Source organism: Sinohyriopsis cumingii, chromosome 17, assembly GCF_028554795.1.
Source record: "Sinohyriopsis cumingii isolate HCF-2022 chromosome 17, ASM2855479v2, whole genome shotgun sequence".
NCBI lineage: Eukaryota > Metazoa > Mollusca > Bivalvia > Unionida > Unionidae > Sinohyriopsis > Sinohyriopsis cumingii.
In genome coordinates this window covers 105,357,433-105,374,068 of record NC_142977.1, presented here as the reverse complement: position 1 = coordinate 105,374,068, position 16,636 = coordinate 105,357,433, and the positions used below count along the sequence as shown (strand labels likewise).

Below are 16,636 nucleotides of genomic sequence, written 5' to 3'. Positions count from 1 at the left end.
GAGGGGTCAATTTGATACTTCTTACACTAATGGTTTGACTGCTGGCTGAGTTAGAAATGTGTCCTTCCAAGAGGGAACTTTGAACACAAACTTGTTGATTCCATGCTGGCCTGTTAGCCATATAAAGCAGGTGGCCACCGTCCAGGGCAGCCATTTAATGAGGGGGCCCACTTTATATTATAATTAAACTTTAGTTATTGAAACAAACAATTTTGCTGCTGTTGGCATTTTTTGGGGGAAACCATGTAATGAGATAGATCAACACAGTTGCACATTTTTACATTCAATATTTTCAGACAAAGAAACAGCAAAACAAAAGCACTCCATTGACATATTAACCTCAGTGAAATCTGACACTCAGGGGATCACAATGGATAACTATTATTTATATAAAAGTTGGTAAAGGAAGTTTAAAAGGGGACTTTTGATTGAGGTATTTGATAAATAAATGTTGTTTACTGTCTCACCTGTGAAGAAGACTCAGCCTCACTGGCACTGAAGAGGCAAGATATAAGTATCACTTTTTCAACAGCATTGTCATTGTTGGCATTGGTGTCGGTGTTAAATATCACTTTTTCAACAGCATTGTCATTGTTGTTGGCATTGGTGTTAGTGTTAAGATTTTGTATTTACCTATAACACTTTTACATGTACAGTCATGAAACTTGATGGGTATATTCATAATTGAGGGTACTGCTGATTTCAGGTAAAAGGAGGTAACATTGACCTGCTTTTAATATTCCAGTGATTTTTAAAATATTCTTTGGCAGAACAGGCAGGACATTGAATTCTGCATAATTCTTATATGTAGTGTCCTCAAATAATTTACTAGAGTTATCTGCAGAATGCATTGAATATTTTCACTTTATTTTATTAATATGGAGTCAGAGAATTAGATTAAATGTAAACAAGTCTAGAATTCACATAATTAATTAATAATTGCAGGGTATATTCCTGTGCACATGGCGTTTATTTAATCATGAGACGTCTGGAATCTACATGGAGATAGAGTTTTTGGACAGTGTTTTCAACTATGGACAGGTATGTAATTGGATTGATGTATAATTTCTTCATTTTGCAACCTTTCAAAAGAATGAAACATTTAATTTGTCATATTGCTGTTTTTTAAAAGCAGTTTTTATTTTCACATATGTTCAAGAGGATTTCTGTAGCTTAAATAAGTATGTGTCTTGTATTGGTCAATTTCATTCAGATCTCGTATTTAAATTATGTGTGTGTGTGTTTATGTATGTGTGTGTGTGTATGTATGTATGTATGTATGTATGTATGTATGTATGTATGTGTGTGTGTATGATTTAACAGCACATAAAGGCAGTCCTGGATAAATAGTTCATGCTAGCTAGAAAGAATTGCACATTTAAGCACATTGCTAAAATTCCCAGGTAGACAAGTTTAGTTCTGTGGGGTTTAATGCTATTTTTCAGCACATAATAGGACATACATGGCAGCCAGTATAACTGGCAGAGAAAGAACCTGGGGAAAACCCCAGTAAGAACCACCAATCCATGGGAAGTTACTGGAAAGCTTTCTCAAACCCATTGGGACAGAGTTGAGGTGGCAGTGATCAATCAGTAAAGGTCACCAGGGGTCCTAAATATAATGCTTATATTAAATGCAGTATACATATTGGAATAAAAAAACTATTTGTTCTGCCTAACACCAAGACATGAATTTCATAATTTTCCAGTTGGTAGTAAGCATTCAAGTGTTTGGCTGAACTTCTTAATTACCAAGATATCTTTAAAGTATATACTAAAGACAAGTTTTATTCGCAATAAACTTTACTTTCAAGAAGATCGCAAGTTCAGCTGAATCTAAATGCATAACATTATATTTTCTCTTATTCAGGCAGTTATCACATTTGCTGTGTTTGGTTTTGACACAAGGTTAATGATCATTCCATTTATAAAGAAGTAAGTATAGCAATTGTTCCGTATGGAAGATATTCATTTCTTGCACATTTTCTCAACAATTTTGAACATATACAGCTAGCATTCTCATTAGAACTCTTTCCTGCCGTGCACTATTATTAGATTTCTTTGTCCATTTATAGAGCACATCATTCTCTATACCTCTGCAACTCACATTCACATTCCACTTCCTTATGAATCAGTGGTAGTAAAAGGGGTTTTCTATATTTTTAAATATAGAAGTGCTATAAATATAGAAGTACTATCAATGGTAGTAAAAGGGGTTTTCTGTGCTTTTTAAATATAGAAGTGCTATAAATATTGAAGTACTATCAGTGGTAGTAAAAGGGGTTTTCTGTGCTTTTTAAATATAGAAGTGCTATAAATATAAGTGCTATCAGTGGTAATAAAAGGGATTTTCTGTGCTTTTTAAATATAGAAGTGCTATAAATATAGAAGTGCTATCAGTAGTAGTAAAAGGGGTTTTCCATGCTTTTTAAATATAGAAGTGCTATAAATATAGAAGTGCTATCAGTGGTAGTAAAAGGGGTTTTCTGTGCTTATTAAATATTGAAGTGCTATAAATATAGAAGTACTATCAGTAGTAGTAAAAGATGTTTTCTGTGCTTTTTAAATATAGAAGTGCTATAAATGTAGAAGTGCTATCAGTGGTTGTAAAAGGGGTTTCCTGTGCTTTTTAAATATAGAAGTGCTATAAACTTGACAAGCATTTTTCTTTTATTTCTTCTTGAATCTAAGAGATGGAATATAAAAGTATTTTTCACTACTTGTGGAAAATAGAGTTATAAATAGCTAGCCTTTATTACTACTGTAAATGTGACTACCACTACTACTGTTACTGCCACTACTACTATTACTACCACTACCACTAAGGCTGCAACATTTACACATGAAAATGGCTTGGTTTCGTTTATGCCCTGTAAATGTTTCCAAAATCGATACAATTATAAACTAACATTCATGTGGCTATTTTTGACACGGGAACAGGAATTTGCAATTTAACTACGACTACCACTGTTGCTATTATTGTCACTCCCACTACCTCTGTTACTATTACTAACTGTAATTTTGTGAATGTAACCTTTAAGTAATTCCTAGGCTACTTCAGTACTTTGAAATAATTCTTAATCAAGAATAGCATTCATCTTTTACACTTTAGCCACAAGATCATGGCAAGCTGAAAGGTTTAATTGGATGTGTGCAGTGTGTCCAATTCAGTTTACATAGGGTTTGTTTGTCCTTAAAGTTAATAAAAAATATAAAATTTACCAAAATTTATCAAAATTAAGAAAATTATCCACTGAAAGTTTCATGAAATGTTCAATCTGGTACTCTGAAAGAGTCCCTCAATTTCCAAAATCATTATTTTGTTATGACCTATAACTTTGCCATCATTTTGTGGTCATAAACTAAACTGCAGTCTGCCTTTAACAGCATACCTCAATATAAAGGACATTGTTTATAAAAGACATATATTGACCACTTTTTATTAAGTTGACATTTGAGGTGTGTATAAAAGACACCTTTTCATAAGAGACAGAATTATGTGGTCCTTTGAGTGTCCTTATATACAGGTTTCTGTGTCCTTATATACAGGTTTCTGTGTCTTTCTTTTCCCTGAATCTTCTATTTACTCACCTCTTACAGATATGTATGCACTCCTCTGTCTAGGTAAGGAATCGGCTGCCTCACGCTGGTACTTCTCCTGGATATGGATACTATGGGGCTTGCAAAAGTCATAGATATTATAATCATGACATATTACTAAAACCTATCCATATGCTTATTGTATACAATTCATAGGAATGCCTGAATGATACATATTTGGGAAAGATTCATGCATGCCATATTCACAGAAATTTTTGTACAACGTTAATTGTGTGTCGGTTTTTACTCATCATCTATGAAGAAGGGTTTTGTGATGGCCTGTCACTTGTCATCTTTTATATATAGACCTTTCCAATGTTCATCTGTTAACAAGCATTTGTTATCAGTGCTCCTTGGAACCCAATTCCAGGTCTGTTATGAAACTAGAGACTTATATCCAAAGGACTAGTAGTCCTACATGAAAAGGGGACATCTCGTATTCATTGTAGTTGTCAGGGAAACCAAATTAGAATCTTGCTTTTGATACTAAAGCATTGAAAGAATTTGTCATAAAACACTTTCATTCCACCTCCATATAAAAGACACCTTATATAAAGACACGCTTGATTACATCTCCTCTTATAAAGGACACTTTGATATTGGAGCTATGCCATCGTCTCTCGTAGACGGACGGATGCCAAGATATATAAAGGACACACTTAAGTCCCTGCTTATAAAATTATTGTCAATTTTACCTCAGCAATATGAAATAGTTTCAATCTCAAGAATGAGAGAAGCTTGCTGTGAAATGTTTCTACTATTTGATTTGACATGTGGTGTAAGGGAAATATATAGTGATTGTTGCATGGGTGCTTTCTTAGCCTTTGCAATTGTTACTGTGTTGCATGGCATATTTATTGATTTTGACAATGAATATATTGGGCAGTAAAAATTATGGATTTTTTCAAATGTTTGATGATAGAATAATTGTTTATGGCAGACACTGAAATCACATTTCTTACTTCATTCCTTTATAAAAAGGCACATGCACAAATACTACTATTTTCCAACTGGATGAGGTATAACTTTCAGATGTTATCTAAAGAGCTTGCTGAGTGAGCAAGGCCTTGTCCCTACTTCAGTTTCGCCTGCTATAAAGGACACCATCAATAAATAACAAATTTGTGTTGTATTTTGAATTACCTTGATAAACATGTACCACTGTAGTATGATTCTCTTGCATGCATTTTGATAGTGTTTAACCTCTATGGTCTGAAACTTTGTCACAGAAAAGAGCAAAAACCAAAAAGTTGTGTAAAATTGAACAAATAATTTATTTCCATAAAATACGAAGTGAAAATTTAAAAAGAACTTTACAGTATTTTGAATTAAATCCCCAAAAGTCCTTTAAGTTCTATCACAAGTCCAAATGTAAGATGTTCCAACTGAAACATTTTTTTATTTTGAATGTGCTGATGTGCCTGTAGTTTTGAATGTGCTAATGTGTGAATGGCCTGGAGTGTGGCAATGTGCTAACATTCTTTTAATGTATCACAATAATGTAATCGAAAATGTTTCTGTCTGAATACACAATAATTCTTAAATAATGTTCCTTTTCTAGAATAATATTGAGCACTTTGTAATTCCAGTGAATAATAATTTAAATAAATAAATTCACAAAAAATGAAATACTGAACACGGCAAAAAGACTGATTCAGCTTCAGATGCAAAGGCAAGACTGAATAATTCTTAGGTAAATAAGATTATATACCTGTATACTTGATGTAGGTCAGAATCAAAGCTGTATCTTAAACTCAGGTTCAAGTAAATGTGTTTACCACTAATAATGATCTGAATATTTAATCTTCAATCATAGAGAAAATTATAGCTATGTATTCTGTTACTTACAAAATAAAGGTCACTGGTCAGGTACACCATGAACTTGATTTGGACAAGGTCGTGTACAAAATACAGATGTACATAACAGTTATCATTAAGAAAAGCCAACAAATTAAATATTATTACATTTTGTACAGAGTTGAAATGTATAACCAAACATTGGAAATAGAATACTTTTTGTGACTACTCAAATAGAAATTTGGTAATTTAAAATTCATCTGTTTGAATAGGAACACCAGTATCCTTGTCTCAACTGAGACTCTTGAGTTTTTTAAAAAATATATGGTTGTTTTTATTCCATCTTATGGAATAATAATAACCATATATTAAAAAAAACTTAAAAAATCTCATTTGAGACAACATACAACCAGACTGGGTAGTTGATCATGCTGACCATTATTGTACGTAATGCTGTTTGGCACCTTTTGTAAAAGACATAAACAAGGCAGAACATAAAGTATGCATGGTTGAATTAGTTCACAAGGGGACAGTAACTTCAAACCTGCTAAATCAGATGAAATTTTAACACATTCATCAGGTGATGATAGATCTAATGTCTGAATAGTCCCATTACTCACAATATTACCGTTTCTGTTCATTGTCATTCAGGTCCATTTGAATAGTTAACACATACTATGGCACATGTCAACAAATATCAAAATAGACAAAACGAAAAAGAAAATATAAGATTTAATAGCTTTATAAACATTTAAATGAATATTCAGATTTTATCCAAACACATTCCAGGAATATTTAAATAGGAACTTTTTGTATTCATTTCAGCTCAGATTTTATATTCACAGCAAGCTTGTCCATTGACTGTTAGAACGCCGCTTTTTGTTTGATTGCGTGACAAGAATTGCAACTGGTTTAATATAAGATTTCCATATTAAAAATTTTTCTTAGATTCTGGTGTTCTAACAATTAATATAAATTTTGAAAAAGGCAAAGCTGTTGAAGAAAGTACATGGTTTTGTGCTGGTAGCTTTCATAAGGCATGGAGATGCATCAGGAATGCTAATGATGGATAGAAGATACAGAAAGTTAATAATGAATCCTTCCTTTTCCAGTCTGATTATTCTAGCTGTACTGTTCTGTTACATCATGGTGTTCTATGTAAGCAATTTCAAGTTTTCAGATTTCATTATTGGTGATTTGGCTTGAACAAACAATGCCTGACATAGACTTGATGTCATTACCCAGGCAGATGACTTGACAGTCAATCCCACCGCTCAAAAATGCTGCAGTCTATTTGTAACTAAATAAGATTAAAAAATAATACCAGAAATAGTATCTAATATATCTCAGTGTATGTATTGAACAGCTAAAGAAAAATTAAAGTACATTAAAGTACGTCTTTTTACAGACCAAGCTCTTTTTTTGTAAGTCAGAAATAGACTATTATAATATCATTTTAAAATGTAGTGTTTAATGTCAGTTGCCTGCCTGCATTACAGTCTAAAATTGGGTCAGGGTTTGGTTGTTGAACTAAAACATACCATAATTTATTTATTACTAATTGATTTTTATCATACAAATATTCAGTATAAAATACACAATCAGATCTTATGCATTGTTTTTCATTATTATTGTATGAATAAGTTTAACAAAGCTGGCCATAGGTGATGGAAGGTGAAGGTGCTTAGCTAGATCTATTTGTGATGTGGGGACAGGATGAAAGCGGCTTGAAGCAGAAGCTGCATCATTTATATATGATGAAATATGCAATTAAATCTAATTTCAGTATATTTTATAAATTAAATATTGTCTCATTATAATGAGATAAGTGGATATTCATTTTTTGTCAAGCCCAACTTGGCAGAATCATGTCATAGTGATCACTTTGGAGTTCATACATCTGTCTGCACCATTAAGGTCATTGTTTGTTTCTTAGATGAACATAATGTTTTAAGATTTTAGAACAAGCTCATTGTTATATTTTCTTCGATTCAGATCAGTGTTAATATTTTTTGTTTATTAAGGTCTGTGAAAATATTTTACTTTATGGTTTAATAAACAGTGGGCTGGACAAAAGTGGGTCTCGTCCTTTTTCATGCACTCACTAAAAAAAGTCTGTTTAAAGCAAGATGTATTCCTGTTACAGGTTTTATTCATTATCATTGCGTGTATCCCTTTCCATTGGTGTGTATCTCAGTGTCAAAGATTTTGTGCTGGCCCATAACTCTGAATAATGGTACAAATTTGATGTAACTTGCAGCATTTAATGGCTAGGGAATGAAGATGTTTGGTTTTTTTGGGGGGGAAGTGTTTCATTAAAAAAAATCCCACCCTGATGGATGGTGGTGAGTGGGTATGTCAAAAAGTCAATCAAAGTTTTGAAATATTTTGGTATAATTCAGTGCATATTCATAATACATACTGTTATTTCTGGATTTATATTTGGAATATAGCATATGTAGTTCACTTTCGTTTTGCTTCAGTCTTTACCCCTTGGTACCAAATCCCTGGGTCAGAACTTTTAAAAACCATTGTGATCACTACACAGTAAACACATATTGGCATGAAAAGGCATAGTCTTTGATGCAACCAGCATTGGCTCCTGGGTCTCTTCTATCCCCAGGGGACTGGCACCTCGGGTTATAGCTTTAGAAACTATTGAAAATGCTGCTCCTAAACATGCATGTACACTTACAAGGAAATTCAATTTCTGTGGCAAATATAGGTTTCTGGGTCTGTACTTGCCTTTCCAGGGCACTTATTTGATCCTGATAAAAACAATAAAAACAAACAGAAAAGAAACTTGAAGTTGAATGTATGGACTTTCAGTGATCCTGATCAAAACTAACAGAATAGAAACTTGGAGTGGAAAGTATGGAATTTCAGTGAACAAAATCATCATGATCTTGACAGTAGAACAATAGCACTGAACAGAAACACTGGTCCATTCTAAATCAGCATGTGCCATTTTAAGATGGGCAAGTGAGGTTCCTATCTGTCTGTCTGTCTGTCTGCCTACATTTCTACCTACCTATCTGTCTAGTTATTCTTCATTTGTCAAGGTTATGATTGAGAAGTAGTAATTACCACTAGTTAAAGCAAATCCTCAGTTATTTCTTAGATATAAATACTCATGCACAGCAATTATATTTACTAATCTCTTTCATCAGTTCCAACCTTAAATGGGTGCTGCAGGTAGTCAACAGGTAACCGATGTTGTTTGCACCGAAAGATCAACTGCATCACCTTGCTATCTATGTGTTGAAGCATGATATGTCATATTTTTCACTCAGTTGTTTCATTGTTAGAGATTTATGTAGTGCTGGTGAGATACGCACATTCAGCACAATTTTTAACCATATAATTTATATACATTCAGTATAAAACACCATTACCATGTGTACTTGCTAATAAGTCGAATCCAGCTTCACATTATACATACCCAGATTTGCTGTCATATAATGTACTGGCAAATCTGGATTTATGCAGTTTGTTTGGAGTAAACAGAAGAGCAAACAGTATAGACCCAGATCCTGATGTGCATTATGTGATGGCAGATTAGGGTCTATGTTGTTTGCAGTTGGACTTGGCTTATAAGCAATTATATATGGTATTTTGATTATACTGTATTATGACTGTCTAGTCTCTTTGATGTTGTCATTCATGTCAGTCACAGTTGATTTTGTTTACTAAGTTATACTTTTAAAACTTGTTTGTGTGCAAGCAAAATGTAGTTTTTGTTATATTTTCAATGTAGATTATTCAAGTCTTGTTATTCAAGATGTCATCTCTTTTAATCTGTTTTGTGTTCAGTTGCACATTTTCCGTTATTCCATTATCAATATTACATTATTATCCATATTACATTTTTACATTATCCATACTGGTATTTCAAAATACTATTGCATTCCTTTCCAGTTCCAGGACTCTAATCCTCAGTATATGCTAATTGTTTCCTCCTTATTGGAGAGCCAGAATAAAAAAGAACATTATCCTAGTCTGACTCCTTAGCCACAGCCAACATACAAAATGTCATCCTCTGTTCTCCCTTTAACAACATAAGCATTACATGTGTGCTATATCGTTCATCAAAATTTGTCTTTGTGTTTTGCTTAAAATATCATTTTGGCATTTCATTTGCATTTTGTCTGGATTGCATGTTTGCCTCCTCAGTCCTTGCTCTATTTCAGATGTGTTCATTTTGGTAAATTTTAAGGGAGGGGAGGGGGTTTGTGTTTTCTTTGCAAGAGGTGCTCCTTTAATTTGAATCCCATTTCATTTTTTCAGTAATTGGGTAAACATTGTCTACTCTTTTCTGGTTCCTGATTTTTGTTAGTTAGGATTGACAAAATCCTCTTATGAAACTCTTAGTGAAACTTCTTTTGAAAACCTTACCCTGGAGACTGTTTTCCTGCTGTTCTCTTTAGTGCCAGTGAGGAGAAGCAAGTTTCATGTTTTGTCAGTGGAAAAGGGTTGTACATGATTCATTAGCAATTTGTGACCCCGTTTCTCTTCGTTGTCAGCCTGGTTTTGTGGCTAAGAATCAGCTACTTTGCATAGCGTGACTTCTTATTGAGGTCCTGTGTCTCAGAAGTATCTGTGCTGGCAATGATCAAGATAGGCTTCTTAACCCATTTAGGGCCTTAAAGGTTTTTTTGGGCTTCCTTTAAAGGGAGAAGGAAGGGTCAGAAGCATCTCTTCAAAATTCTTAAGGGTTCCTCTGATATTTTCAGGTGGATTTAAATCAAGATTGCTTAGTACCTTATCAGTCACTCACTGAAAGGGATCTTCCTTTCATGCGAACTAAAGCCTGTGAAGTTACGGATATTGGTACATCTTGGGCTATTTCAATCACCCTTCTCTAGATAATGTTTTGAGAGCTGCCTTCTGGCAATCTCCCTGTATTTTCTCACACTTTTGACCTTCAGTTCTTTCACACATGAGAGTAATAGCATTTGTGTGCCCTGTTTTGATGGCACTGCTAGTGGCAACAGCTTCCACAAGCTTACAGTTGTGAACATTCCTACCATACAGGTAATTACAAAACGTTTCTGTTCCAGACTTGTTATGGTCATTATTTTGTACAATTCAGTACATTCAGCAATGCAAGAGTAGTGTATATGTATTAACGCTATTTAAATGTACTTTTTTTTGGTGAGGTGGTGGGTACAGCTAAGTTTAATTATATAATATTTACCTCCAACTGTTGCAAAGATTCCCTCTTTCTATCCCACTGTCATGTCATGTACTCAAGATCAAAGTTAAAAGAGGATGGTGTTCCTTGTGTTGCTTGTGACTTAGGAGTCAGACTGGTTGTCATGTACTCAAGATCAAAGTTAAAAGAGGATGGTATTCCTTGTGTTGCTTGTGACATAGGAGTCAGACTGGATGTCATGTACTCAAGATCAAAGTTAAAAGAGGATGGTATTCCTTGTGTTGCTTGTGACTTAGGAGTCAGACTGGTTGTTATGTACTCAAGATCAAAGTTAAAAGAGGATGGTATTCCTTGTGTTGCTTGTGACTTAGGAGTCAGACTGGTTCATGTTCTTTTCAATTCTATTTCTGGCCCTCCAATACTAATTACAGGAGGGAATAATTAATTGGACTGGGAACTTGAGTCCCAGAAAGGGAAAGTAATGTAAAAGTAGCTGATTAGTCTTACATAAATAAAATTTGTTGTACCCCCACCAGCTACATTTTGAAATGCACAATCTTGATTGGAGGGATATTGTGATACCTTCCATCACTTCATCCATCCATCTGTCTGTACCTCTGTATTCCACCTAAACCATTTGGTGGAAATTAACATCCATCTGCCTGTACCTCTGTATTCCACCTAAACCACTTGGTAGAAATTAACATCCATCTGTCTGTACCTCTGTATTCCACCTAAACCACTTGGTGGAAATTAACATCCATCTGTAACTTGTATTCCACCTAAACCACTGGGTGGAAATTACCATTCATCTGCCTGTACCTCTGTATTCCACTTAAACCACTGGGTGGAAATTACTATCCATCTGTATGTACCTCTGTATTCCACCTAAACAACTAGGTTGAAATTCCCATCCATCTGTAACTTGTATTCCACCTAAACTGCTGAGTGGAAATTACCATACTTCTGTCTGTAATTGTATCCCCCAATCCCTGCATGGAAATTCACCATCCATCTGTTGGCAACTTTGTTTCCCTCATAAACTGCTGGGATGAAATTCACCATCCATCTCTATCTCTATGTCCCCCATCAACCACAACGTGGAACTTGCCATCCACTGTATATAACTGTGTTTCTTTTGTAAACCATTGGTGGAATCTCCATCCTTCTGTCTGTAACTTTATGTTCTCCCTAAACTATTGGATGGAATTTCCATCCATCCATCTTGAATTCTATGTTCTTGTTAAACCACTGAATCTAACTCTCCATCCATTCACTTGCCCATAATTTTCTATCCCCCCTCCCAGATATTGCGATAGCTTACATCTCTCTTTCTTTAAACACCCCCCCCCACCTCTGGGTGGAACTTTCCATCCATCTATCTGTCTCTAGCTATATTGTCCCCCAGCCAGTAAAATACTTGGTGGAAGTTTCCATCCATCCTTTTTTCTGTCACTATATGTCTTCTCCCTAAAAAAAGCTACTAGCACATGTTGTTGGCTGGTTTTAGACTAGTCTTTGAGTACATTATTGGCTATATCAGGCCTGTAAGTAGTTGCCATTCCCAAGAACAAACCAAGGCAGTTGGCCTGCGCAGGTGTTAAATCTGCAACCCTTGGATTACATGTTGAATGCTTTACATACTGAACTTCCCCATATGTTCATGATTATGTCTGCATTTTACGGACTCTGAGCCTAGAGACTGTCAATGTTTACCCATGTGCACATGTTTTGTCTTCATTCATCAGTTATCTGTTTTTATAGCAATGGTATTTGGTTCAAGGAACTTTTTTAAAAGCTTGTTAAAGATCAATTACAGAACTGGCATCTAATTCTTACATCTTGTTTTTACAACATGGTGTTACACAGGATTGAATACTTGATCCTCCTCTATTTCTAATATTTACAGCTCTACTAGGCAACAATTTTGACTGTGTTCTAAATGATTTAGGAAACTTGGTGCAAAACATAATGAAGTGGCTCTAAACATCTCAGTGAGTAAAACTATTCTGGTAATAGATCAGAACAAAATCTTGATTGCATGAAGCAACACTGGATTTCATGGCAAGTTGTCGCACATGACAAGGTTTTGTGTGTATGTGGACAACAATCTAATATTGTGTGAACAAGTAAGGCATATTATGAGAAAGGTATCCACAACACTATGGTTGTAATCCAAGATTCTTCCATTTTTCTATAGAGTTGGGTTTTATAAAAGCTTCATTAAATCCAACTTTGATTATTGTAACATTGTATGGGGAAACTGATGCCAAATTGACCTAACTAAAGCATTCATTTATGATTATCCTTGGTAAAACATTATACAGATGCCAGTCAAGCAATGTACCAACTAGGAAGACACTCCAGGAAAGGATAGTTTTGAGAAAATCTAAATTTATGTACACAATTTCAGTTCTAAGTCTTATGTATCTCCAGGATATGGTTAATTCACAGCAAGTTAAATCTTATTATGATTTGTTTCATCTAACAGAATAATTTTTATGCCAATTAAAATTTATTATAATGTTCACTGAATATACTTACTGTTCCATCTTTTACAATACCCATATTATAGAATATTTTAATAATGTAAATAATATTTTGGCAGATTTTGTTGTTCAAAAATGATATCTTTAAAAACTTTGGTTTATAATACTTCATTCTGCAAGGTGCATCAGCATATATCAAAACTCAGGGATCAATCAGCAAGATGGGTGTCACAATTTTTTAAACAAATTTAGATCTTCATTTAGTAACAGGAATGCTTATTGAAACTGTGTAAGATTGTGACTTACATTTACTTTTAGTTTACTGAACTATTATCTTGCTATTTCAGATGGCGTAAGTGTATGTATGGAGCAGAGGTTGTGCATGTCCCAAGGCGAGCAGAGCTCAAGGATGATTCTGCTCTCTTGTGTGAACAGTTTGTCACATACCACAAAGACAACTGTGCTAAAGCTATTGTCAGGGACATAAAGTGAGTAGTTGCAGTGTTGCACAGGTTTCACACAATTTTAAGTTCTACTGGTCATCGACTAGAAGAGCTTATGGGATAATCAGTTAATGTGAATTTTTCATGGCATACAGTTTTTGTTAATTTTATGATTGCTACGAATCACAAATTGAAAAACTCAGTTATATAACTTGAAGCTTGCTCTACTTTGTTATCACTGTCAAGTTTGTTTCATTATATTATTGTCCCGTTATAACACGATGCTTGGGGTCCAAAGAATAACATTGCAATATAAGTGGGATCACTTTAAAAAAAATTTTGAAAAACTTTCCCTTAAAAATTGTGCATTGAAATGTCAATGTCATCAGTTTCATCTAACCTCTTGATCATATATCATTTGTTTTATTTGTCGGGTTTCATCAGACATCAAATATACTTCAGAGAGAGGTCACCTTGAATTAAAAAATGGGAGCCATGCTGCCATCACGTTATAAGTGAAATCATGTTATAACAAGTCATGTTATAACGGGTTTTACCTGTATCTTCAATGTCTGTTGGTTTTGTATCTTACAACATGGCAGCACAAGTATTTCAGATAGACCTTTCCTGTAGACAGTGCTTACATAGTTATATCCTACTAGCCAATAGGTGTCAGCAATAGCATCAGCCATCAAGGTGCTGAGGAATCCTGGTTACCAGGCATGCAGACTTTGTACTTTTGACTTGTTATGATAACAGATCTGTTAACCATTACACACTTATTTCAAATTACTTAAACCGCTCCGGTGGCCTAGTGGTTAGAGCGTCCACCTCGGATGCGGGAGGTTGTGGGTTCGATCCCTGGCCGAGTCATACCAAAGACTTACAAAAATGGTACTAACAGCTGCCTCGCTTGGCACTCAGCATTAAGAGGTTAGTGTTAGGACTGGTCGGCCTGGTGTCAGGATAATGTGACTGGGTGGGACATCATACTACATGCCTGTGGCATGATGCCCCAGTGCTAGACATCACTATAAACTGCCACACGGCAGACATCGTAGCGATATGACTGAAAAATTGTTAAAGCTACATTAAAAATCCAAATCACACACACACATACACAAATTACTTAATAATTCATCTCCTGTAACTAACACAACCAATACATTCCGAGTGTCATTTAAAAGCAGATTCATAATGCACAAATTGATAAATTGTATGTATTATTTTTGGCCTCTATTGAGAGACCACCTCTTTGGAGATTCTGTAATTGTAATAACTTAATACTATAAAGAGTTTCATGTTTTTCTGTGTGCATCTAAAAGGAATAGATTAAATATTTATGATATGATACTGTTAATAGATATCTCAAAACAAATAACATAAGTTATGATGGGTAAATCGATAAAATATAACATTGCTTTATTACATGTGTTTACTAGTTTATCTACATGTAATACCTAGCACAAGAAAAAATTTACTTTTTTCAGCTTCATTCTTTCTTCCATTCACTTTTTCCTCAGTGATCATAATTACACAGATGTACTGATACACACTCAGTATTCTAATTGATACAAATATTACACACTGAGATAACAATTAAATAATCAAGTATGACACAATGCACGGTTTTGACAATAATTTAGCAATTGATAGTTTTGGTTTGCTTCCTAGAGATGGTGTGATTGACAGGAAGGGGTGATGTTGATAAGAATTTTTCAATTGGCGGCTTTGTTTGTTTCTTTAATTGCTGAGTAAACAAGGTTACAGAATATGCATGATAGAAGTAAATATCTTGTCTCTCACTATCAAATTATATTGTAAACATATTGTACACTGGAAGGGGTGGTTTTGGACAAGAATTGAGCAGGTGAAAAGGTATTATTGTACGAGTACTCGATTTAATAGGACCAATAAATCATGGATCTAATTCATGCAGTAAGAAGACTTATAAAATTACATAAGTCATATTGTGACTTGTTGACCTGCTCTTTTTCATAACTCCCATAAAAATAATTGTGACACTTTTTATCCTACACATGTTTCGTAAGTGTAAAAATCGGAATTGTGACTTTTTGTCCTTGGACCTTCAGCCCTACAATTGGGTATCTAAGTCACAATCTCCTCTCTCCCGTTCACTGCTCCAAGAAGTTAGTATGGCAGTAATTCAATATGGGGGTGGGCATTTTAAAATACTTTAAAGTGTTCTCTTGTCAGGTTTAGGGTGTTATGTGTGCTTTATCTGAAAGATGATAACTGACTGATGATTGTAATATCTGGAGCTTGTATCAAAACTATTCGGCATTTCACATTCGCAGATATAACGTTTCATCATTTTATTTTTTATCCAAAAGTAGCTCTTATGATCATTCAGTGATCTGATTGTTTTTTTAAAGCAATTGATAATGTCTGAAATTTAAGGACCGGACTCGATCTGTTCCACTAAAATGGGAATAACTAGGAAGAAGATTTAATCAGTATTGTCCAGGGATTATATTTTAGTAGCTTCCTTATCATGCTAATCGTTTGTAATTTGGAATTATCACTATAATACATCACTTATCCACTCTCATAAGCTTTTCTGTTGACATGACTGCTTGAGATAATCACTGGTAATCAGAATCAACACGTAGGAAATAATCATCTCTCATGCAAACCACAGAGGTAAATCAGTACCTTAATAGCAGATGGTCACGTGATATGAATATGGCCACACCCATGGAAACAAACATAGGAAGGTCTATAGTACAATAGTTGGAGTAAAGCCCATGGATGCACCATGCTAGCTGATCTGATGGTACTGTTTAAACCCTTTCAGTTGTGAGTCTGGCATGCTAACCACTGACTCACATTCTCCTTAAGGTCAAGGTCAGGGGTCAATATTTTAATTTTTTCTTCAGTTTCCTTTCCATTCAGTATCTTGAGAGTCATTTGTAATCAGTAATGGGCCTGTGTATACATACATCTTATCACAGGAAGATATTTTACATTGCACATTACAGACCAATATTTTAGATTTGGGAAACACTTTCCCTTCTGCTCTTAACATACGAGGTTTTAAAGGTAATGTAAGTCTTATTAACCATGTTGCTTACAACGAGAAAACTAGTTGGGGGATGTAACTCCATTGGTCTAACTAGATAGACGATGCAC

At 34.5% G+C, this 16,636-nt stretch overlaps 1 protein-coding gene across 4 annotated transcripts in view; it reads left to right on the top strand.

Annotated features, from left to right (window-relative positions):
* The window catches only part of LOC149779611 (lysosomal cholesterol signaling protein-like), an 85,194-nt gene that overhangs the window by 63,999 nt on the left and 4,559 nt on the right, over positions 1 to 16,636 (top strand). For 3 of the 4 annotated variants that reach the window (XM_089940395.1, XM_089940397.1, XM_089940396.1), the window contains exons 12-15: positions 946 to 1,041; positions 1,870 to 1,934; positions 3,600 to 3,623; positions 13,388 to 13,528. In XM_089940395.1, the coding sequence (XP_089796521.1) occupies positions 946 to 1,041; positions 1,870 to 1,934; positions 3,600 to 3,623; positions 13,388 to 13,528 (326 nt within the window). The remainder of the gene's footprint in view (positions 1 to 945; positions 1,042 to 1,869; positions 1,935 to 3,599; positions 3,624 to 13,387; positions 13,529 to 16,636) is intronic. The other variant, XM_089940399.1, reaches the window with a different exon arrangement.